We start from the raw sequence: 24,950 nt of genomic DNA, 5'->3' as shown, positions 1-24,950 counted from the left end.
GTTCAATAAGTGCTCCTGAGTTTCTATTTCCTTGCTGCAGAGACTACATCTTGAGGGTCCATTCATTCCTCTTTTCTGAATATTATCCCATGTCAGGATCCTTCCTCTGCTCACCAGCCATGCGAAAAATGTTATTTTTGGCCACCATTTTCCTTCCCAAATCTTTTTCCATTCCATTGGTCCCTCCTCTCTTTCCTCTTTCGTTGCCCAGTAGTATGCTTCTTTTACCGTGAAAATGCCCTTCATCGCTTTACCCCATCTGAGAATATCCTTACCTGCTCTGATTTTGATCTTCCTTGGTTCTATTTCTTTGGTATACGCTTGCTCTGCCTCCTGATTTATATTCTCATCCCATTCCTCCGGTCTTCTCCAGACTCTCCAAATGTCATTTAATTCTTCTCTTTTCCAGTAGTCCCTCACATATTCCATTCCTGCCCTTTTCGCTTTTTCTTGGACTTCATCAAGAATTTGGATCCTATCCAGTTTGTCACGCTGTTGCTATCCTACCTCCCAAAATCTTGTTGAGCTTCCCTCTCGGATTTCCCAGAAAGCAAGGTTCTTAACTATATCCTTATTTCTACTTGCTAATTCCCAGATTTGCGATCCTCTTGGAGTTTCCTCTACTCTTAAACGCCCTTCAGTTGTACTAGGCATGTCATATTTTTGATTCCATATTTTTTTCCACACATCGGTTCCCCCCTGGACCCATCTCCACCATAGCTTCGCCCCTAGAACCTTATTCACAATTTCTGGATCTCTCACTCCCAGGCCTCCTTCCTCTTTCCTCTTGATTACATTCTCCCATGAGACCAGAGTCCATTTCTTCTGTTGCTTGGGACCCCCCCATAAAAATTTCCCCAAGATCTCCCTCATTTTGGAGAAAACTCCTTTGGGGGCGGCCATAATAGACAAGGGGTATATAGGTATAGATAATAAGACTGATTTTAATAGGACTATTCTGCTTGCGATGTTCATCGATCTGAAAGACCAACTGGCTAATCTTTTCTTGATTTTTTCCAACATGCTCTGCCAATTCTTTATCCGATTAGGGTTTATATCCAGTTGGATACCCAAATATTTAGTAGGTAACTCTCCCTGTCTGAAACCTAGAATTCTAGTTAAATGGGCTTTGATAGAATCTGGTGTATTAAATATGAATGTACAAGAGTTATCCTTGTTAATCTCCATGCCTGATGCGCTCATGAAGACCTCTAAGACCTTCTTGAAATTTCTCACCTCCTTGAGCGACGCTTCTCCAAATAGCATCACATCATCAACAAACTGTTGATGTGTGATGGTCAAATCGTTCCCCCACAACTGATTCCTTTGATTTTCTTTTCTCTTACTTCCTTTTTGAGTTTTCTACTTAAGCCTTCCACCGCCAAGATGAATAAGAACGGGGAAATTGGGTCCCCCTGCCTAATTCCCCTGGTAGCATTAAACGTACCTGTAGGTATACCATTGACCAAAATTGAGAAATTTGGAGTAGAGATCATGCTGAATATCCATTCTATCCACCTGTTCTCAAAACCAAAAGCTCCCAGAATCGCTCTGAGGTAGTCCCAGTTCAATCGATCATAGGCCTTGGATAAATCCAACTTCATTAGCATCCCTTTCTGTTTTTTCATCTTTAGGGAATGTATCACCTCCTGAGATACCACTATACCATCCAAGATTTGCCGACCCTCCACAAAGCCAGTCTGCTCAGGCGCAATTAAGTTGGGCAGGAGAGGTTTCAACCTTTTCGCTATCAGTGTGGATATAATCTTGTAGATGACATTACACAGGGCAATAGGTCTAAAGCCCTGTGGCTCCTCCGAGCTATTACTTTTGGGGATCAGGGTTAGAAAAGTCGAGTTTATACCAGGCCATATTCGCTGTTTCATTTGTGATTCTTCAACTGCCTCCAACGTCTCCTTTCCTATAAAATTCCAACTAGCCTGGAAGAATTCCACTGTATACCCATCCGGTCCTGGGGCCTTATTCCTGCTCATATTCATCACCACCTCTTTTAACTCTTCCATGGTTACTGCCCACATTAACGCTTTATTTTGCTCCTCTGTTACTAATCTTGGTATCTCCTTACATATATTATTTATTGCTTCTCCTCTATCCCTCTGGTTTTCTGTAAGGATCCCTTTATAGTAGTCAACTAGAGTCTTTTCTATATCCTCCTGTTCTATTACTCTTTCTCCTTCAGCATTTTTAATAGAAAGGATCCTATTTCTCTGTCTGTTTTGGATCATAGCTTGATGGAAGAATTTTGTATTCCTTTCTCCTTCCCTTAACCATTTTATCCTTGATTTTTGTCTCCACAGGATCTCCTCCTGTTTCCTTCTCTCTTCCAGCTGGCTTATTATTCTTCCTTCCTCCATACTCTTCTCTTCGTTCTTATTTTTTGCTGGATTTCTTCCATTTCTCCTTCTAATTTCTGCTTTGCTTCCATAATGTTCCCAAATTCTTCTTTATTCCATTCTTTTATTCTGTTTTTAATCTCCTTGAGCTTCAATTGTATGGTATGCATTTTCCCCTTGCCCCTGATAGTACTCTGATTCCACCAGTCCTCCAATTTATTTATGAATTGGGGGTCTCTAAGCCAGAAAGATTCGAATCTGAAGGGTTTCTTCCCCTTAACCTTCTTGATATCTATCTCTAATCTTATAGGCCAGTGATCAGAACCAAGGCTAGGAAGGATTTTTGCTTCAATAAACACATCGCGATTCAAAATTTGCTCTAATAGCAGAAACCTATCCAATCTAGAAGCGATTTGATTCTGTCCTCCTCTTCTATTATTCCAGGTATGGATTCCATTAGTTGTAGGGATATCTACTAACCTCTGGTCCCTAATCAGGTCGTTGAACTCCTCCATGTTCTGATCCTCTTTCCTTATTCCCCCTCTCTTTTCTCCTAGATCCCGGATCATATTGAAGTCCCCTCCTATTATCCAAGGAGTATCCGGGATTAAGCTCCTCATGATTTGGATATTCTTCAGGAATTCTTTCCGCTCTCTATAAATATGTGGCCCATACACTCCTGAGATAAGGATTCTTTCTCCCATCCCCACTAATCTGAAAAGGCCTGATAGGATTCTAGGAAGACTGAACCAGTTTTCAAAAATTACCTCCTCCAGGTTCCACAGAATAGCCAATCCCCCGGCTGTTGCTACTGCATCCAGGGCCATAACCTCGTATCCTAGTTTCAATTTCTTTATAATTTCTGCCAGTTGCTGCCATTCCATTTTCGTTTCCTGTATTATCATGATGCTTGGTTTATCTTTCTTCACCCTTTCTTTCAAATATCTTTGTTTCCCTTTACTATTTAGTCCCCTAATATTCTAGCTTGTAACAATCATTTGAAACTTTTAGGAGTTTGTTGAAATACCTCTGACAGATGTATCACCCTCCCTGAATTTACTAGAATCTCTCCCACTGCTTGGATCGATTCATTTATCGTTCGTCTTCCTTTTTTTCTTCCACCCTTGCCATTGCCGTCCCCTTCTGAGCTTTGGGATCCCTGGTTTCCCGCTTGATCTGATCTATTTTCGATGAATCCTCCCTTCTTTTCCTTATATCTTTGAAAAGTTTCTTTATACAGCTGTTTCTCTTTTTCCGGAATGAATCTTTCGTCCAATTTTTTCCATTCATTGAGTAATTTCTTCATTATCTTCTCTTCCTCTGTTCCCACTTCTTTTATATTATCCGTACCTGTCATTGATTGTTCAGCTATATTCTCTTGTCTTTCTCCCTCTTCCCCTTCTGTTTCTTTGCTTGTGCTCATGCTTTTTCTTTTTACTTCCTTTATGATTTCCATTGGAGTTGTCTCATTGACCTCTTTTTCCTGTTTTTCTCCCTCGTTCTCCTCTTCCTCCTCTTGAAGGATCTTGAACTTATTTTTACTTTCAATTGGTGAGTTTGTTTCCTTTGATTGAGGATTTGTTGTCCCCAGATTTGGCTTCCTCCTTCTTTGTACCTCCCTGAATTCATTTTCTTCACCTCCGGATCCCTCTCCTTTCCTTAGTTCCTCCCTATTAGCCTTCTCTGACTCCACTGTTCGATTTTGTGGGCACTCCCTTGCTAGATGTCCATATACGTGGCATCTCCTGCACCGGAAAGGTATATGCTCGTAATCTATGGGCTGCTGCCATATTTCGTCCTGATATTCAACCTCAATGGATTCCGGTAAAGGGTCTGCAATGTTCATGTAAACGCAGATCCTTGCATAAGAAGTGTATTTTCCTCTTTTCGTCGACTCTGCCACCTTCACAAAAGTTCCAATCGAATTTCCGATCCCTTCCAATATCTCTGGATCCCAAAATTCATCTGGTAACCCAAACAACTGACCCATATCGGGGCTGCCATTATTTTCTCCTCATCAGGGTTGTATCTGTCTTCCCAATATCGTATAAACAGTCCCGCATTGTTCATGAAGTGTGGTCCCTCCTCAAAAACTCTTTTCTTATCCTCTAGGTTTGCAAAAATGACTGTAAAGAATCCCTTGGCCCCCAGTTTGAGGTCTATATGCCCTCTTGGTCTCCATCTCTGCTGAATCCATCTCGTGAGGTCCTTTTCCGATGGCCAGTATCCTATAAACTTGCAAATTAAAGCGTGGTCTCTCATGTAACAGCGGTAATTCTCCAGTTTATTGTTTGGGATCACATACCTTGGCTTTTTCTGTGCCCTAGGAAGACACTTGTTTATCATCCTTGCTTGCCATTTGTTTCCCAAGACTGGTGTCTCCCTGCTTATTTCCCGCTCCCTCCCTTGCTCGCCTTCATTCCCTGTAGTTCCTAACATCGCATTTCTGTAGGAGGGGATCTCTCCACTCCCCTGCCTTTCTCCCATTACTTCTCTCAGTCCTTCCCCCCCCCTCTATTCTTCTTCTTTCTTTCCTTAAAGCTCCGCTCTTACCCGGCCGCAATCTCTGCGGTCGCCTGCTCTCCTTATTCCGCCGCGGTCTGCTACTGCTCCGCTGAGTTCCTGCTTCCTTGAAACCCTACTTTCAGCCCATGATCGAATCCGCTCCCGCTCCCGAAACCCTCATCCCCGCTCCCTTCGTATTAATTGTTTTTTACACCATTATTTTAAAATGTTGAAAATTTACCCAAAAAAAAAAGTGTTATTCGAGCATCAACACTTTTCGTTTTAAAGGTGTTTTTTGCACAAATTTTGCACATAAAAATTTGATTTTACTGGCATTTTTTTAAAATGTTGAAAATTAACCCTAAAAAGAAAATCCATGGTTCCATTATTAACACTTTTCATTTTCAAGCTGGTTTTTGCACATGCACAAAAAAATTCGTTCTCATTGCCATTTTTAAAACATGTTCAAAATTGACCCTAAAAAAAAAACCATCGTTTTAATATACACACTTTTCGTTTTTAGCACTGTTTTTCATGTTTTTTCGGGATTTTTTGGGCAGAGTTCTCGTTTTGAGTTTATAGTTACCGTTTCAAAGTTTACATTGTTAAAAACAAAAAGACCATGAAAGTGTGCAAGTCCAAATGCCACTACCATTTACTTTTGATGTAAAATAAAAGATTGTGTGCAACTTGTTGTTTATGCCACAATCCATGGTAACCAAATAGTTTAACCTTGGTTATTTCATGTTTTGGATTTCATGCTTAGAGATAGAGAATAAAATATGACCAAACTGTTTAATCTTGGCAGATAAGTAGATAGGTAGAGTAAATAAAAGGAGCTCAACAGTTTAATCTGAGCCCTTGGATGTAATAAAGATAGCCTTAAATAGAGTTCTATTGTAAAAGAAAAGAAAAATGTTTTTTAAGGGTTTGCTATCTTAAGTGCACCCTAATAAGGAGTAGAAAAAATGGTAGGATGAGTAGATGGGTAAGTAGTTGGATGGTTGCAGAATTATGGAGATTGATTGGATAAAGTCATATCATTTACTTTCATCATCAAGTTGCTAAGAGCATGAATGATAATGAAACATTTACAAAGGCAAGTGATTAATTTCCCCATTCATTTTACCTCTAAATTCACTAATTTCCCATAAGCAAAGTCAAAAGTACCTGAAACCTTAAGTTAAAGGGGCTCAGAGCATTTCTCTAACTTCTAGAGGGACCGAACCCTCATCCCAATAACTTATAGGGTCTAAGTATTAAAACCCCCCTTACCAGCTTTGACTCCATCCATAGTACATTCATTTCATCTAAAAATCCCTTTTCCTAAGGTGAAATCACCATTTACCTAGGGGAAGTAATTAACCCTACATAGAACCCCTTTTTTCCACAAAAAAACCCACAAAAAGAATTTAGCCTAAGTTATGATGCGTAGATGTGGATATAAAAATAAAATATCACTACATTATACTTAGCGCATTTTCTTTCCCGCTTTCACTTCATATTAACATTAATTTTTATTATATTTCACTCCCGAAAATAAGACCCCCTTTCCCTTATGTTTTATTAAAATCCCATATGTTAATATCCCGCCCCGATGGTTTGAAATATAAACCTTAGTAGTAAATTAATTAAATGGATTAATTAGTCGATCCGCGACTAATTAAGAGCCATAACCCTCCGCTAAACAAAAAGGGGTTAATTAATCAAACAGTGATTAATTAATAACTTGTTCCTCCATTTATATCGCCCCCGATGTCATTAAGCCGCCCTAACCCGCAATTAATATCCCGTCGAGCCCCTCCACTAACTCCTCGATCAAATCACACCCCCAACCACCATATGATCTGACCCCTTCAGATCCAACGGCTGACGCTCATATCGGGTGACCTCCGAAGGCCGACCTTTACCCGCCCGATGTGAGCAGTTTCACTATTCACCCCGCTGCTCCCCCCAAAACGATTTATCCCAAAAAGTGATGTGATAGATTCTGCTTACCGCCTCTGCTACATGACAAAATGTCACATCCCCCGATTGGCGCCAACTGTCGTTTTCCGATGTACCCGCCAATAACATTGACTTTACGCATAAAACCAAAAAACTCATTGTTTTTCATTTTTTATCGTGAAAATAATATTCTAACTCCATGCAAATCACAGAGTATGTTCAACAGCCAACCTGCTACCAACCGTCAGCTTTCTGAAGCCGTTGAACTCCAGACTACCATTGCAGGCCCGTGCGCTTCCTACAAACAGTGCACAATCACCATTCCACTATCGAAACAGTGAAAACTAGGTATTTACCCCATTTCCACTCAGAAACCCTGCTTTCTTGTCGAACCCGAGCTAAATTGCTTTAAAAATTAAGTAATTTAGTAAATTAAGCTGCGTGGTAGTCCTAAAATACTCTGTAATAGGCCAATTTTCCCATATTTCCCTGAAACCCTTGGCCCCCGTCCTTGAATCCACAAGAACCAAGGATGGAAGCCCCAATTGCCATAAATGTCATGCCCATTACGACTCCCCACAGGGATTCAGACCACCTTCCACTTGTAGACAAATTTTTCCAAATTAAAGACACTTCAGTCTCAAAATCCCTTCTGAAACTTTTCTGCAAATACAAAGACCAGTACCTAAACCAAGCAGATTCCATTGGACTTTGGGATTCAGGCTTACCAAAGTACCAGTTCCCCATAGTGCATGTATTCCTAGAGATTATACATTATTGTCATATGAACTATGATCCTATCCAAAGGGCAGTAAGGACCCCTGACCAGTTTGTTCTATTCATTATCACTGCAGAATCTATTAACCAGATGCTTCAATTACAGACGAGCCAAAATCTGACTCCACTTTCCATTGGAGATATGCTAAGCAGATACCCTACACTCACTTCAATCAGACTAGCTTAGTTATTCTAGACCTTTATCAGAGAAGAACATTACATCCCAAAGGACCCTCCTCCTTATCTATGGACTATTTTCTCCAGCCTTGGTAGAGACATTATAGATATGATATCCAGTGTGCTAGGCTACACCACTAGTGAATTTGTAGATGATATCATAATATCCTTCATGTCAATATACTCTCTTGGCCAACCACCAGCCATCATGTTTGATTATGCCAAATTTATTGCTGACGAAATGCATGATCAGTTCATAAGATTAGAAAATGGAAGAGTGTTCAAGTATTCCTCAGTTCTGTATTTATTCTTGTACTACCAAGCTGATAGATTTCCAATTGCCCTCCAAAAGCTAGATACCAGAGGAAACCCCATATCAATGATCTTCTGGACTTCTTTGATTCATTAGTTTGATTCTCAATACTCCTATACAGACTTCATAGACCTCATTATTTACCCTGTTACAACCATGCTACTAGGAAGCCCTCCACCCAGAATCAGTGCAGACATCAGGAGGGTCCTACAGTTTTCAAAGCAGTACAAAGTAGGGGATTGGTACTTGTACCAAAACCATACTGAAATCCAAATTTATGGATGTGAATTTCCCCCTTACAAGTTGCCTAGATACCTCCCCATGAGACTGTTTGTTGTGGAGTACTACAGGCAAATGATAAAGTCAGATGAGGTGCACTTTGTAAAAACCAAGAAGAAAGCCCAACTCAGGATAAAGGATCAGTTGGGCCCATTTATTTGTAACAATAGGGAAGCAGGAAAGGAGGCAGAAGAAATCTTCCAAAGGTTGAAACTGAAATAGCGCTTCATGTGGACTTATGACCCCTTCAGCTTCATTTGTAATAGGAGACAAAAGAATAAACTATCTCCTTACATCCACCACAGGATCCCTGAAATTGAACAATATGCTAATCAATCTGAATGGGTGGAAGGCACTTTGATAGATTGAGATAGCACAGAGGTTGTTGTTGATAATGTTTTGATAGATTTAGACAGAAGGCTTGATGAGGATTCCTTTGTATAGGTGCCAGGAGAGTCTCTGTCTCAGAGACAATCACAGGGACACATTGACGAGACAGAAGAAGCAGGTCCATCAGCAGAATAAGGGCCATCAAAGCAACCAGAACTGTCAAAACAACAAGGAGAATCTGAACAGCCTGAAATTTCAAAGGAGTTGGCTCAACCTGAACAAATCATGAGCAATCCACCTATTTTGCAGACTCCTCTAAATGAGGAGAGGAACCTTAAGAGAGACAAAGACGAGGCCACTCCTTCTAGCAGGCCGGTTGCACAAACCTATGCTAAGAGGTAGAGGTTAAATCCATATGCAGAGCAAGAATACACTAAGGAAACAACAGGGACTTCAGGAGCGGAAAGAACAGAAAGTGGGCACAGCATTCCTTCGGGACGGACACAAGAACCTTCCACCTCTCAAACTCAAATGTTGGAAAGGCAACAGAGTGTGGAAGTATCCTATTTCAAGGCCCCCACTGGACAGAGCCAGGACATCAAAGAAAAGTATAAGGAAATCAAGGCAAGGAATGAGAGGTTAAAGGTGCAAAGTTATGCACATTATCTAAGGATGGCTCCAACAAACCAAACAAGGCTAATGTCAGCCTTTGATATAAAAGAAGGGAAAATGCAGATGAGCCTTTTGAAGCCAACCACTCACAACCAAATTCAATAGCAGATTATCGTAAGACATATTTTGAGGTTATGGCAAAGGATATCCATCCTATTGACCAAATTGAGCTGCATAAACAAACTGGAGAAATGGTCTATTCCACACTGACCAGCAAGGCCATAGCAGCTCACCAACTTCAGAATTCACTAAATTACATCTCAGCACAATTTTAGTTGGAAAAGGCCTCTTCACAGGCCAACGAAACTAGAATAAAGTCCTTAGAGGAGTTGGTCATAGAGCTGGGACATGATCCCAAGGACGTGAAAGTAGCAGAGTAGCTGATAAAAAATAAAAATGATGACATCGCCGCATTAAAGAAATAGCTCAAGATTCCACCTCTCCATCATCCTCAAACAGCTGAAGTATTGGAAATACAGAAGGAGGAAGAACTTATGGACCTAGTCCTTAAGTTAAATGACCAATTGAAGGAAACTTAGAAAGAATTAGATAATTTGATACAATCCAAGAAGAGTGAGTTGGCCACTATTCCTTAGATTGTAGTACCTATAGTTTCCACAGTAGTACCCTCCACCTTGGCAGCTGCCTTTACAACAACAATTCCACCAGCAACAACGTTTCCAATGACAGGTACTACATTAGGCACAAGTACATCAACTATCACAAAGACACCCATAGAGAAAACTGCAGAGTTGATCAAAGCCATGGAAGAAATGAGTATCCAGGCCACTGAGCTTAAGAAGCTCAGAGAACAAGGGTCAAGTTTAGAAACCAATTGTAAACTTGTACAAATACAACATAAAGAAGAAACTCAGAGGAACCTAAGGATGGTAGAAATGATAAAAGCCCTTGAGAAGGATTTAACACTACAAGAACCATTGGGAGAAATGAGAGAAATCCTTTGGGCCAACTTCATTGATTCCATCAATGATGTTTGGCCTTCTATTTAGATAATTTTTTAGCAAACAGAATTAGCCAAAATGGCTACAGAGGCAATCCACAAGACAGTGGAGGAACTAGGAAATAAACCTGAAGAACCCAATCAGTTGATTACCTTCTTGAATAGCAAAAATAGATATCAACTTGATGAATTGGACATAGAGGAAAGAACAGCAACAATCATAGAAATCAAGAAAGTCCTCACAAAAAGGAACTTAATACTAAATTTGGCCAGAGCATCCAAGCAGACATTGACAGCTTCATGCTAAAATATGGCATCTTAAGAGAAAAAGGACTTCCTAGTCCTATGGTGATAAACGACAAACTGATGACCCAGGAAGAGTACATTGGAAATTTGGACAAGCTGGCCAAAATCCAAGCTAGTACTTCAAGGGTGAAAGCGTTGCCCACTCGAAAGGTGCTTTATGATGGCCTTGAGAATCTATTCTACATAGAACATGAAGTTAAGCACTTGTTCACAAGCAAACCAAATTTTGCTAAGTACACATAATTTGATGAAATCTACAGGAAAATGACAAGAATGAAGTTAGCTGACAGTGAATGGTGGACCAGTTTGACTGATTTACTATAATTACTATAGTAAATATATAAGATAAAAAGATAATTGCCAGGTAAAATAGATAAGGCAGGGTCAAACGACACAGGTAAAGAGTATCAGTAGGTGAAAGATGATAGTGATTCTAGCACATAACTACAAGTCAAACTGCAAGAGCCAAATCCGAGCAACAATAGCCAGCACGGTCACAATAAAAGGGACAGCAAGCAATCAGTTCTCCATCTATCTCTATCTTCGTGTTGAAGATATCTTTTGTTTCCTAGAATAATTCTCTTATGGTTATGAGATATTTTTGTATCAATTTTTGTATAAATACTTCACAAATTGAAGTAATTAGTGTGGATTAAAAAATACATTTCTTTAGACATTTTATATTGAGCCAAGTAGCTTTTATATTCAAGATTGGACTTGTTTTGCTAGATATGAAATAAAGCTGAGGAAATGTCACTGGATTCTTGTGCATAGTTGGATCAAATAAGTATTATCTCTTCATGTTTAAATATTGTTTTCTCTTCATGTTATAAATATTCATATGTGTCTCTTACGAAATCTTAAAAGTAAACAAGGAATGATATCTCAGAATTAGCTTAAATGCTCTCTGTTTTAACTTTTTACTTTATATGTTTTCTACTAAACTATCTTGGTCTGGGAATTCTTAATTGCTCCCTTGCTTCTGTAGTTTTCCCTCCTTTGGTCCATAGTAAAGGATTCTTCATTGCCCTTTGCTACTGATCATCCTTCCTTTCTTCATCTTAATCCTGGTTAAGGATTCTTCATTGCCCTTTGCGCTGGTTAGGACTACTCCATCCATTTGAACCTGCAGATTTTCTTTTGATGTGCTAGCCTACCCTGTGAACTCTTACCTAAGTGATTGATCAGATCCAGTTCAGCCACTCTTGATTGACCCCATAGCCCAATGGCCTAAATACTTGTTCTGCCCATCTGTCTTCTTAATTCCACCACCCAATCAAAACAAAACAACTTTGAACTTTAAGAACTAGCCTGAAATCTTATTCAAACAAAGTTAAATTATAAAGAGAGAGCCCTCTCTGGACTTAGGTTGGCTAGAACCTGAGTCTAAAAGAATTTTTTGTGGTTACCTCGGACTATTCCTTCTTTGATAACTTCTAAGGAAGAAATCTGAGTGATAACATAGTGGCGACCATACTGGGGAATCAAAACCCTCAGTTTTAATAAACCTTTGAGGAATTCAAATTTTTATTTTTAAAACATCTTAAAGGGTTATTAGAAGTTATTGAGAAAAAGTTCATAAAAAGAAAAATAATCATAAACATCTCGAAATCTGGCTTCAGGGAGAACTCACTGTACCAGGGCCAACCATGGTCCAAATCCTCCCCCTATATTTGAAATTCCCAACCTTATTCGGAGAATAATCAGAAGACAGGAAAGTTCAGTAAGCCCTAGACCTGTTTTTAGATCCAATTCATGCCTTGCTAAGTGGTTGTTTATTGAAGACATCCCTTTTGACGAGTATTTTGACCTCTCTCTGTTTAGAACCAAGTCTGAGAGTGGACTTGTAGACACAGTCCTTGATCTAGAATTCACCCGAGAACTTGAAATCCAACGAGCCAACTTGTCAGTTGACCAATACCTTCTGAACTCCATTCAGTCATCCCTTACCTCTTAGAGAATCCCTGAACTTTCTGAAACAGCTTCAACACCTTTTAGCTCGCCATCATTTCCTAGTATCTCTAAAGATCATCCCTCCTCTCCATTGATACCTTCACTCCCCCATCAACCTATCACTACCCTTCAAATACCCACTACCCCCGTTATCCCAACTCTCCTTGTTGTCCCAAATCCTCTAGGTAATACAACTCTTGTTCTCAATCCTCTACAGCTTAGAGCCATGGCACTCAGATATTCCCCCCTTTTGATGCCTCGTCCTCAAGGTGCCTTACCAGAAGATTATCAGAGTAAAATCACCTTATTCAATGGCACTAGAACTTACACTACATAGCAGCACACTAAGAAAATGACAGATTATTTTGAACTTCATGAAATAGACATAGGAGGTGTCCAAATGAGAATCTTTATCCAAACTTTAGCTGGAGAAGTGAGAACATGGTTTAGATCTTTTCCCCCGTAGAGCATAGATAGTTTAGAAGTTCTTTACCAACAATTCTTAAATAGGTGGGAGAAGAAAAAGAACCTCCTTCAAATTTTATCTGAATATGAAAACCTTAAAAGGGGACCAAACGACATTGTTCAGGACTACTGCACCAGGTTTAACAATGTATATAATGCAATCCCACTTGACCTTAGGTCTCCACCTGACTTGGCCCTAATTAAGTTTCCATATGGATTTGACATAAATATGGCTTTTCAACTTAGAGAAAGGAATCCCCCTACACTTGAAGATATGCAAAGTGTAGCAGTTAGTGTAGAAGCTAATCTGATATCCAAAAGGGCTAGGGTTAGAAATGAGATAAGAACACCTTCGAAAGATGAAACTTCACCCTTTGATCAGAAAATGGATGCTTTAGCCAAAGGAATCGAAAGGTTGATGGATAGAATAGAAGTCATTGAAAGGAAACCCCACTGGGACAACCAACAAGCTAATCCAGTGAGGAATCCGAACTTTAGGAAAAACCAGAACCAAAACACTGATAAAAATGGGCCTGATCTAAACATTAGACCACCTTTCCAAGAAAATTATGCTGAAACCTCCAACCAAGAAGACCCGAAGATAGATACCCAGATCAACCTTATGGGCTTAGATGATGAAGAAAGGGTGTTTCTAACTCAGGATGATCAAGAACTATACATGCTTCAACAGTTACAGACCCAAACAGGAGAATCCTTCGACTATAAGCAAGGGTATGACTCTACTATTTTTGAAGTACATAAACAGTACAACTTAAGAAGCAAAAAGAACATCGATGTTCCTTATTAGAATAAAAAAGCAGCACCTAACTAGCCTAAGAAAGTAAAATCCACAAATCAGAATCCTCAAGTTACAAAAAGTTTACAAATCCTTTCTAGACCACATCAAAACCCTCCCAGTCCTGCCATTGAATATGTAACTAATAACCAGCCTTCTAATGAACAATCTTCCACTTCAGTCCCCCTCAAGGGAACAGTGGAACAGCCTCCAAAAATTACACCAGAAAATCCAACTAAAAACACTCCAAACAATGAAACAAAAGAAAAGACTACTTAGAACCTAGGTGCTAAGGTTTGAAATGTTCAAACAGATAAATCCCCTCTACCTTTCAATTTGGGAGCAAAGGTAGCCAAATTAAAAATCTCAATGCCTCTAACAAAATTGGTTAAACATGAAACTTACAGATCTCAAAGTAAATCTTTAAATTTCATTGAAAATGAAGACTCTGTGAATCTATTTGATGACCAATCTGAGTTAATTTTCATACTAGATGTTAATGGAAAGCCGGATGAAGGAGGGATACCACCCTTCTACATCAGCCTTAACATCCACGATAAAATCTTACATAATGTCATGCTTGACTCTGGGGCCTCACATAATCTTATGCCTAAGTCTGTAATGGAAAAGCTAAACTTGGATATCACCAAGCCTTATAAGGATATGTTCTCCTTTGATTCAAGCCAAGTTAAATGCTTAGGTCTTATAAAAGATGTGTGTGTGTCCCTAGTACAGTACCCAGCTAAGACCATACTTATGGACATAGTTGTTGTTGATATACCACCCAAGTATGGTATGTTGTTGTCTAGATCTTGGGGTGCCAAACTCCAGGGATCTCTGCAACTTGACATGTCGTATGCTACCTTATCAGTCTTTCGACATCCCAAGAAACTGTATAGAGAGACTCTGATAAGTATGTAGTGAGTACCCAGGAGAGGCCTCAAAACTTCCCCATATATTCAGTACATTCTGATATTGATTCTTTCATACTTTACAATGCTGAAAAGAATCAAGAAAACACTCCAAATAGTATAACAATAGAACTAAAAGAAATTGAAGTATTAAAAGAAAATCAAAATGTCCAAATTCATGAGATTTCAGATAAAAAAGATGACCTAGATACCTTAGTCAAGAAATATCTCACTACCCCAGATGAAAATTATGAGCATGAAATCCTATGGCATCTTGAATTTGATGGGCCAGACAACAAACTAGGTGCAAGAGCAGGTGTATGGATTTATAACTTAGAAAACGATCATTCAAAGGGTCATGCGTACAGGTTAAACTTTAAATGCACAAACAACATGGCCGAATATGAAGCACTCCTGTTAGGTCTGAAACTGGTAAAAAGGTTAGGAGCCATTAGAGTCTCTATCATGGGAGATTCTGAGTTGGTAATTAAGCAAGTTAATGTTGTTTATATGACTAGGGATCCTAGATTAGGATTTTAAAGAGGAACAGTGGTAGAGATATTAAATACTTTTTTAGAAACTAAACTTGTTGTTATTCCAAGAAAACACAACATGCAAGCTCACAGCTTAGCCATGTTTGCTAGTACTTGCAAGCTTCCATTTCAGCCCAACCATCAGTACACTGCTGAGGTTAGGCACAGACCTTCCATTCCTAACAATTTAAAGAACTGGCAAGTATTTGAGAATGATCAGCAAATTAACAATTTTTTGACTTTAGATAATGAATTTGTAAATACCAACATAGACACAGACATAGCATTAGATGTTGATTGCTTTGATGAAATAGAAATTAACAAACTAGAAGATGATCAGATAGATAGATTTCATCCTACAAAGTTTACAAAAGCAGACATTCAAAACCTAAAACAAATGGAAATTGATGAAGCAATTGATGAAGAAACTGAAGTTATAAACCTTAAAGACAATTTTCTACCCAAAGGTTTAACTCATTTGGAGGACTTATTTGATTCAAATGATATTCCTAAAAAGCCTAAAATGGAACCCTTGAAATTAGACATTGAGGAATGTAATATAGGATCTGAAGAGCATCCCAAACTGATAAAACTGTCAAAATCATTACCTCCCAATGAAAAACTGAAATATATGGAACTGTTGAAAGGTTTCCAGGATTTTTTTGCCTGGAGTTATGAGGACCTAAAATCCTATGATACTATCATAATGCAACACACTATTCCCTTACAAGAATATCAAAAGCCCTTTAGACAGAAGCTTAGAAGAATCAACCCTGTTCTACTGCTTTCTATTGAAAAGGAGATCAAAAGAATGTATGAAGCTGGGATTATTGCACCTATTAGGTTCTCAAACTGGGTTTCCAACTTGGTACCCACTAGAATGAAAACTGGCGAAATTAGGCTATGTGTTGACCTTAGAAATTTGAATAAACTTTCACTTAAGGATAACTATCCCCTTCCAAAAGTGGATCACATATTACAGAGGGTAGTAGGTTCCTCCAGGATCTCACTGTTAGATGGGTTCTCTGGTTATAACCAAATCCTAGTCCACCCAGACGATCAGGCAAAGACTGCATTCACAACTCCATGGGGCACTTTCATGTATGTGAAAATGCCATTTGGGTTTAAAAATGCAGGGGCCACCTTTCAAAGAGCAATGGACATAGCCTTTGCTAAGGAAATCCATGATTTCATGGTAATATACCTTGATGATCTCACAGTATTCTATAAATCAGATCAGCAACACCTAGATCATCTTAGGCAGGTCTTTACTAAATGCAGGAAATATGGGATTTCTATGAATCCTAAAAAATCTTTATTTGGTCTAGAAGAAGGGGAACTACTAGGCCACATTATCTCCAAAGATGGTATCAAAATTGACCCAACAAGAATTGAAGCCATTTTGCAGATACCACATCCCAGGAACATCAAAGAACTTCAAGCATTTTTAGGCAAAATAAACTTTTTGAGGAGATTTATCTCTAATTTAGCTGAGTTAATTAGATTACTAAACAACATGTTAAAGAAAGATTCGACTATTAAATGGAATATAGAGGCTAAAAATTCATTCAAAGATATAAATCTAGCCTTGACACAAACACCAGTTCTCATTAGTCCAATGTTTGATAGCGAATTCATCATATTTTCTTTTGCTTCAGAACACACAATTGCTGCAGTCCTCTTGCAGAAAAATGATCAGGGTTTTGAATAGCCAATAGCCTTCTTCAGTAAAGCCCTAATAGGTGCACCTTTAAAGTATAACATAATGGAAAAGCAGGATTTTTCTTTGGTTAAGGAAATTAAAGATTTAAGAGTTTATATCTTGTACTCTCATATAATAGCTTATGTTCCCAATGTTGTAGTCAAGGACATTCTAACACGGGATGGACCTGATGGAAAGAGAGGAAAGTGGATAGCTACAATATTAGAGTATGATTTAGAAATTAAACCTACAAAATTGATCAAAGGCCAAGGTTTGGCTAAGCTCATGGTTGAATCAAACTATCAGGCCCTAGACATAAACTTCATTGCAGAACTGGATAACGAAGAGGAGATGGTGACTCCACAGATCAGCCAAGCCTTTACAGATTCACCATGGTATGCTGACATAATATATGTTCTACAAAACCTTCAAGCTCCTCCAGAGCTATCCAGGACTAAAAGTAGGTTCTTAAAGATGAAATATTTGAAGTTTTGCATAATTGATAATGCCTTATTTTGGAAAAATCATGAAGGCATCTTTTTAAAATGTTTTTTAAAAGAATAATCTAATAAAATTTTGCAAGAGTTTCATGCAGGTGACAGTGGGGGACATTTCTATTGGAAGACAACAACTGATAAGATCTTGAGGGATGGTTTTTATTTGCCCATTATGTTTGCTGATGTGAAAAAATTTGTAACCTCATGCCACAAATGTCAGATTTTTGAAGGGAAAAGAAAACTACTACCATTACCTTTGAAACCTATATCAACTGAAACACCATTTCAACAGTGGGGTCTCGAATTCATTAGTGAAATTCACCCCTCTTCCTCGGCCCAACATAAATGGATCTTAATTGCCACAGATTATTTTACAAAGTGGATAGAAGCCACACCTTCAAGATAGGCCACTAATGCAGTCATAATAGGGTTTTTTGAGGCCAACATTCTATCCAGATTCGTTTGCCCCACCAAAATCATCACAGAAAATGTTGCAGCCTTTAAATCAAAAAGGATGATTGATTTTTTCAACAAGTATCACATAACCCTTGGCCACTCCATGGCCTATTATCCCCAGGAAAATGGACTAGCAGAGTCATCCAATAAGAGCTTAATGAATATTATCAAAAAATTGTTGGAAGATAATAAGAAGACCTTGAATAAGAAACTAGTGAATGCTTTGTGGGCAAACAAACTAACCACAAAGAAATCCATTGGTACCAGTCCCTATCAACTAGTCTATGGAATGGAGGTTGTCTTCCCATATTATTTGGGAACTCCGATGATGAAATTACTCCAAGAAGCACAGGTTGAGCCAAATGATATTCAGAGAAGGATTAACTAGACAATTCATTTGCAGCAAACCAAGGAGGAAGTGTACATCAGATCCCAAGTTGTGCAGGAGAGAATCAAGAAAGCATTCGATAAGATAAACAAGGCAGAAGATTTCAATCTAGGATATAAAGTTCTTGAAATGGGACTCAAGAATGGAAGATAAAGGGAGACATGGGAAGTTTGACTTCCTATGGAAAGGTCCTTACACTATTTATGCTTTTAGAGGTAATAATGCTTATTTTCTCAAGGAATTGGATGGTGCAGAAATAGAAGGAGGACCAATCAATGGTCGAATGCTTAAGCACTATATAGATCCCAGTCATTGATTTTACTAATTACTTGTACATATTATATCCTTCACAAAGTTTAGTTTGGATTGGATGGTGAATTTTGGAGTTGAAGCCCAAAGAGAAGGCCCTGAGCTTCAAAAGTTTTACTGTTAGTAAGTATCAATAAAGCCGCAAAGTAAAGGGAAAGTTGCATAATAAAATCATAGAAGTTCAGAAGGCCATTGATCTACTAGTTCTTGACATTTCACGTGGAAATGCCATCCCTAAGTGGAGCCACTGTTATGTTCCTATACCAATATGTGTCATAATTTTTTAATGGATGAGGTCAAAACTGTAATATGTACATACTTTTGTTTTCTGCAAATGTTTTCCGTATTCAAAAAATCAAAAAAATTAAAAAATGTAAAGAGGGTGTGTCCTAAAAGAAAAATCAAAGGACAAAAAGAATGAAAAAATGTGAAAAACAATGAAAAATGAACCCCAATGAAAAATCAAAAAGACCATGAAAGTGTGCAAGTCCAAATGCCACTACCATTTACTTTTGATGTAAAATAAAAGATTGTGTGCAACTTGTTGTTTATGCCACAATCCATGGTAACCAAATAGTTTAACCTTGGTTATTTCATGTTTTGAATTTCATGCTTAGAGATAGAGAATAAAATATGACCAAACTGTTTAATCTTGGCAGATAAGTAGATAGGTAGAGTAAATAAAAGGAGCTCAACAGTTTAATCTGAGCCCTTGGATGTAATAAAGATAGCCTTAAATAGAGTTCTATTGTAAAAGAAAAGAAAAATGTTTTTTAAGGGTTTGCTATCTTAAGTGCACCCTAATAAGGAGTAGAAAAAATGGTAGGATGAGTAGATGGGTAAGTAGTTGGATGGTTGCAGAATTATGGTGATTGATTGGATAAAGTCATATCATTTACTTTCATCATCAAGTTGCTAAGAGTATGAATGATAATGAAACATTTACAAAGGCAAGTGATTAATTTCCCCATTCATTTTACCTCTAAATTCACTAATTTCCCATAAGCAAAGTCAAAAGTACATGAAACCTTAAGTTAAAGGGGCTCAGAGCATTTCTCTGACTTCTAGAGGGACCGGACCCTCAGCCCAATAACTTATAGGGTCTAAGTATTAAAACCCCCCTTACCAACTTTGACTCCATCCATAGTACATTCATTTCATCTAAAAATCCCTTTTCCTAAGGCGAAATCACCATTTACCTAGGGGAAGTAATTAACCCTACATAAAACCCCTTTTTTCCACAAAAAACCCACAAAAAGCATTTAGCCTAAGTTATGATGTGTAGATATGGATATAAAAGTAAAATATCAATACATTATACTTAGCGCATTTTCTTTCCCGCTTTCACTTCATATTAACTTTAATTTTTATGATATTTAACTCCCGAAAAGAAAACCCCCTTTCTCGTATGTTTTATTAAAATCCCATATTGTTAATATCCCGCCCCAATGATTTGAAATATAAAACTTAGTAGTAAATTAATTAAACGGATTAATTAGTCAATCCACGACTAATTAAGAGCCATAACCCTCCGCGAAACAAAAATGGGTTAATTAATCAAACAGTGATTAATTAATAACTTGTTCCTCCAATCGTATCGCCCCCGACGTCATTAAGCCGCCCTAACCCATAACTAATATCCCGTCGGGCCCCTCCACTAACTCCCAGATCAAATCACACCCCCGACCACCGTACGATCTGACCCCTTCAGATCCAACAGCTAATGATCATATCGGGTGACCTCCGAAGGTCGACCTTTACCCGCCTGATGTGAGCGGTTTCACTGTTCACCCGCTGCTACGTGGCGCCCGATGAATGGCATTGGGCAGCCTCCCGCCAAAACCATTTATCCTGAAAAGCGGTGTAATAGATTCTGCTTACCGCCTCCGCTACACGACAAAATGTCACATCCCTCGATTGGCGCCAACTGTCGTTTTCCAATCTACCCACCAATAACATTGACTTTACGCATAAAACCAAAAAACTCATTGTTTTTCATTTTTTATCATGAAAATAACATTCTGACTCCATGTAAAGCACAGAGTACGTTCAACTTCCAACCTTCTACCAACCGTCAACTTTCTGAAGCTGTTGAACTCCAGACTACCATTGCAGACTCTTGTTCTTCGTGCAAACAGTGCACAATCACCATTCCACCATTCGAACAGTCAAAACCAGCTATTTACGCCATTTCTACTAAGAAACCCTGTTTTCTTGTCGAACCCGAGCTAAATTACTTTAAAAATTAAGTAATTTAGTAAATTAAGCTGCTTGGTAGTCCTGAAATACTCTATAATAGGCCAATTTTCCCATATTTCCCTGAAACCCTTTGCCCCCGTCCTTGAATCCACGAGAACCAAGGATGGAAGCCCCAATTTCCTTGAATGTCATGCCCGTTACGACTCCCCACAGGGATTTAGACCACCTTCCACTTGTAGACAAAGATTTCCAAATTAAGGACACTTCAATCTCAAAATCCCCTCTGAAACTCTTATGCAAGTACAGAGACCAATACCTAAACCAGGTAGATTCCATTGGACTTTGGGAGTCAGGCTTACCAAAGTACCAGTTCCCCACAGTGCATGTATTCCCATAGATTATACATTATTGTCATATGAACTATGATCCTCTCCAAAGGGCAGTAAGGACCCTTGACCAGTCTGTTCTGTTCACTATCACTGTAGAATCTATTAACCAGATGCTTCAATTGCAGCCAAGCCAAAATCTGACTCCACTTTCCATTGGAGATATGCTGAACAGATACCCTACACTCACTTCAATTAGACTAGCTCAGTTATTCCAGACCTTTATCAGAGGAGAACAATACATCCCAAAAGACCTTCCTCCTTATCTATGGACTATTTTCTCCGGCCTTGGCCAAGACATTATAGATATGATATCCAGTGTGCTAGGCTACACCACTAGTGAATTTTTAGATGAAATCATAATATCCTTCATGTCAATATACTCTCTTGGCCAACCACCAGCCATCATGTTTGATTATGCCAAATTTATTGCTGACGAAATGCATGATCAGTTCATAAGATTAGAAAATGAAAGAGTGTTCAAGTATTCCTCAGTTCTGTATCATTTATTCTTGTACTACCAAGCTGATAGATTTCCAATTGCCCTCCAAAAGCTAGATACAAGAGGAAACCCCAGATCAATGATCTTCTCGACTTCTTTGATTCATCAGTTTGATTCTCAATACTCCTATACAGACTTCATAGAACTCTTTGTTTACCCTGTGACAACCATGTTACTAGGAAGCCCTCCACCCAAAATCGGTGCAGACATCAGGAGGGTCCTGTAGTTGTCAAAGCAGTACAAAGTAGGGGATTGGTACTTGTACCAAAACCATATTGAAATCCGAATTTATGGATGTGAATTTCCCCCTTACAAGTTTCCTAGATACCTCCCCATGAGATTGTTTGCTCTGGAGTACTACAGGCAAATGATAAACTCAAATGAGGTGCACTTTGTAAAAGCCAAGAAGAAAGCCCAACTCAGGATAAAGGATCAGCTAGGCCCATTTATTTGTAACAATAGGGAAGCAGGGAAGGAGGCAGAAGAAATCCTCCAAAGGTTGAAACTGAAACAGAGCTTCATGTGGACTTATGACCCCTTCAGCTTCATTTGTAATAGGAGACAAAAGAATAAACTATCTCCTTACATCCACCACAGGATCCCTGAAATTGAACAATATTCTAATCAATCTGAATGGGTGGAAGGCACTTTGATAGATCGAGAGAGCACAGAGGTTGTTGTTGATAATGTTTTGAAAGATTTATACAGAAGGCTTGATGAGGATTCCTTTGTACAGGTTCCAGGAGAGTCTCAGTCTCAGAGACAATCATAGGGACAGATTGAGCAGACAGAAGAAGCAAGTCCATCAGCAGAAGCAGGGCCATCAAAGCAACCAGAACTGTCAGAACAACAAGAAGAATCTGAATAGCCTGAAATTTCAGACGAGCTGGCTCAACCTGAACAAATCATGAGTAATTCTCCTATTCTGCAAAATCCTCTAAATGAGGAGTGGAACCTTAAGAGAGGCATAGACGAGGCCACTCCTTCTAGTAGGTCTATTGCACAAACCTATGCTAAGAGGCAGAGGTTAAATCCATATGCAAAGCAAGAATACACTAAGGAAACAGCAGGGACTTTAGGAGCGGAAAGAATAGAAAGTGGGCACACCATTCCTTAAGGAGGGACACAAGAAACTTTCACCTCTCAAACTCAAATGTTGGAAAGGCAACAGAGTGTGGAAGTATCCTCTTTCAATGCCCCCACTAGATAGAGCCAAGACATCAAAGAAAAGTATAAGGAAATCAAGGCAAGGAATGAGAGGTTAAAGGTGAAAATTTATGCACATTATCTAAGGATGGCTCCAACAAACCAAACAAGGCTAATGTCAGCCTTTGATATAAAAGAAGGGAAAATGCAGATGAGCCTTTTGAAGCCAACCACCCAACAACCAAGGTCAATAGTAGATTATCTTACGACAGATTTTGAGGCTATGGCAAAGGATATTCATCCTATTGACCAAATTGAGCTGCATAAACAAACTATAGAAATGATCTTTTCAACACTAACCAGCAAGGACATAGCATCTCACCAACTTCAGAATTCACTAAATGACATCTCAGCACAATTTCAGTTGGAAAAGGCCTCTTCACAGGCCAAAGACACCAGAATAAAGTCCTTAGTGATAGAGGGAATTACTCCCCTAGGGCTTTTTGGGTTGAAACCCTAGCAGACTGAAAGTTATCTATTCAAAGAAACATGCATTCATACAGCCATTATGCTATTATAAGCAAATTCTATGATAAGGGTACGTACCTTTGGTCCTACGTTTGAGAAGGCCTTTAGGGTCCAAACCCTTCTTGGAGTTCCCTTCTTCTCTTTTGTCCTGCAAAACAACCAATTCAAAGAACACAGCAGTGTATGGACAAAAACTTATAAAGAAACCATCTTCATGTTACAGAGAAAGGTAGTTAGTTATGAAATCCAAACAACCTTTTATATATGAATTCTAAACATGAATATCATTAACATAAAGAAGATTCATTTCGGGAACCAAGACATGTGTTTCTTTTATTATAGACAAATAAAGTACATAAAAAGGAATATTTTCACCTGAGTCACCTTCAGCAGGCTCCAAGCAAAGCTTCCTTCCGGATCCGTTCTAGCCTCAAGCCTCTAACAAACTCCTTCCATGACTCTCTCCATGATGTCATAAATGGTGGATGAACATCAACACACAAGGAAACAAAGGTTTCCTGTACAAAATGGGGGAAGTGCAGAAGGCACAAGGGACTTCAGACCTGGTCAAGGGAAAAATCTCAGCATAATAACCTTTCTCTCTCCTCTCTCCTCCCTTAGGCCTTCCCTTTGAGGTCTTTTTATACCATCTCCAAAGTAGTTTTTTAGTTAGGAGTTGGTTGGGAATAGTTGGGCCACGGGCACTAACAGGTGATCAGTAGGTAAAACCCGCGATCTCCACCCGAAAATAAGGAGTGTTATATTTTTTTAAGTGTTTTAATACATACACGCGGGTTGGCTATACACATACCCGCGTATACACGCGTTTAACTCAGGGCAATGTCGCGTATAAGGGATAAAACACTGTTTTTTAAATTTTAGGACCAGGTCTGGAAGGAGGGGTTGCCCTAGGCCATGAATACAGCATCACAAGCCATGAGAGTGAGATTTGGAGCTATAACAAATGCCCCCTAATATATGAGGTCAGAAGGGGTACATGATGGCCGAAATATATTATGCGAGTACATGGAAAGGAAGTCTGTCAAAAACCGAGGAGGACTTCACCAGAATTCAGCCTGCCAAGCCACCAAAGGAGATCAGAAAGAAACACTGTCTGAGGCGGACATACCCATGCTCAGAAAAAGTAAAGCATGTCCGCATATCAAGTACAAGCGGATCCACTAAGTATACAAGTATAAATGACCGAAAGAATAATGGATCATCTGATCATAATGAACAAGTACATGTCTGAATATCACATATAAGACTGTCAATGATGCTGAAAGATGCAACGGATCACTGATATCAAAGACTGATCCCTAAAAGGTACCAACTGAACATGATGGAATAGGATGGTACTACACTGCAAACTCAGGTGCCAGCATATAGAATGTCGCCATGACTGACTGCAACATAGAAAGTGGAGTGGTATCAACTAGCAGCAACAGGAGCAACTGTCAAGTGAACCAATGAATGCTGATACAACCTGAGGTCTTCACCGACCGCCGTGGTACATTTCTACACCATGGGAATAAATGATCTGAAGTTGACCATGTGA

General features: G+C 39.0%; 1 protein-coding gene across 1 annotated transcript; it reads right to left on the bottom strand.

The window, feature by feature from the left end:
* Positions 1–2,356: 2,356 nt before the first annotated feature.
* On the bottom strand, positions 2,357–3,238 carry LOC149185036 (uncharacterized). The gene has a single exon (XM_089415532.1). The coding sequence runs from the start codon at positions 3,236–3,238 to the stop codon at positions 2,357–2,359; it is 882 nt and encodes a 293-aa protein (XP_089271658.1).
* Between the last annotated feature and the right edge of the window lie 21,712 nt (positions 3,239–24,950).

This window comes from Pinus tabuliformis, chromosome 3_2 (assembly GCF_031772625.1).
Source record: "Pinus tabuliformis cultivar Carrire ecotype Pingquan chromosome 3_2, CPIR1, whole genome shotgun sequence".
In the NCBI taxonomy this organism is placed as follows: domain Eukaryota; kingdom Viridiplantae; phylum Streptophyta; class Pinopsida; order Pinales; family Pinaceae; genus Pinus; species Pinus tabuliformis.
The sequence above is the reverse complement of the archived record's forward strand: the minus strand, read 5'-3'. Positions and strand labels throughout refer to the sequence as shown.

Excerpts from the sequence above, each read along its gene's own strand:
- LOC149185036 (XM_089415532.1), bottom strand. The coding sequence starts at position 3,238 with ATGGAATGGCAGCAACTGGCAGAAATTATAAAGAAATTGAAACTAGGA.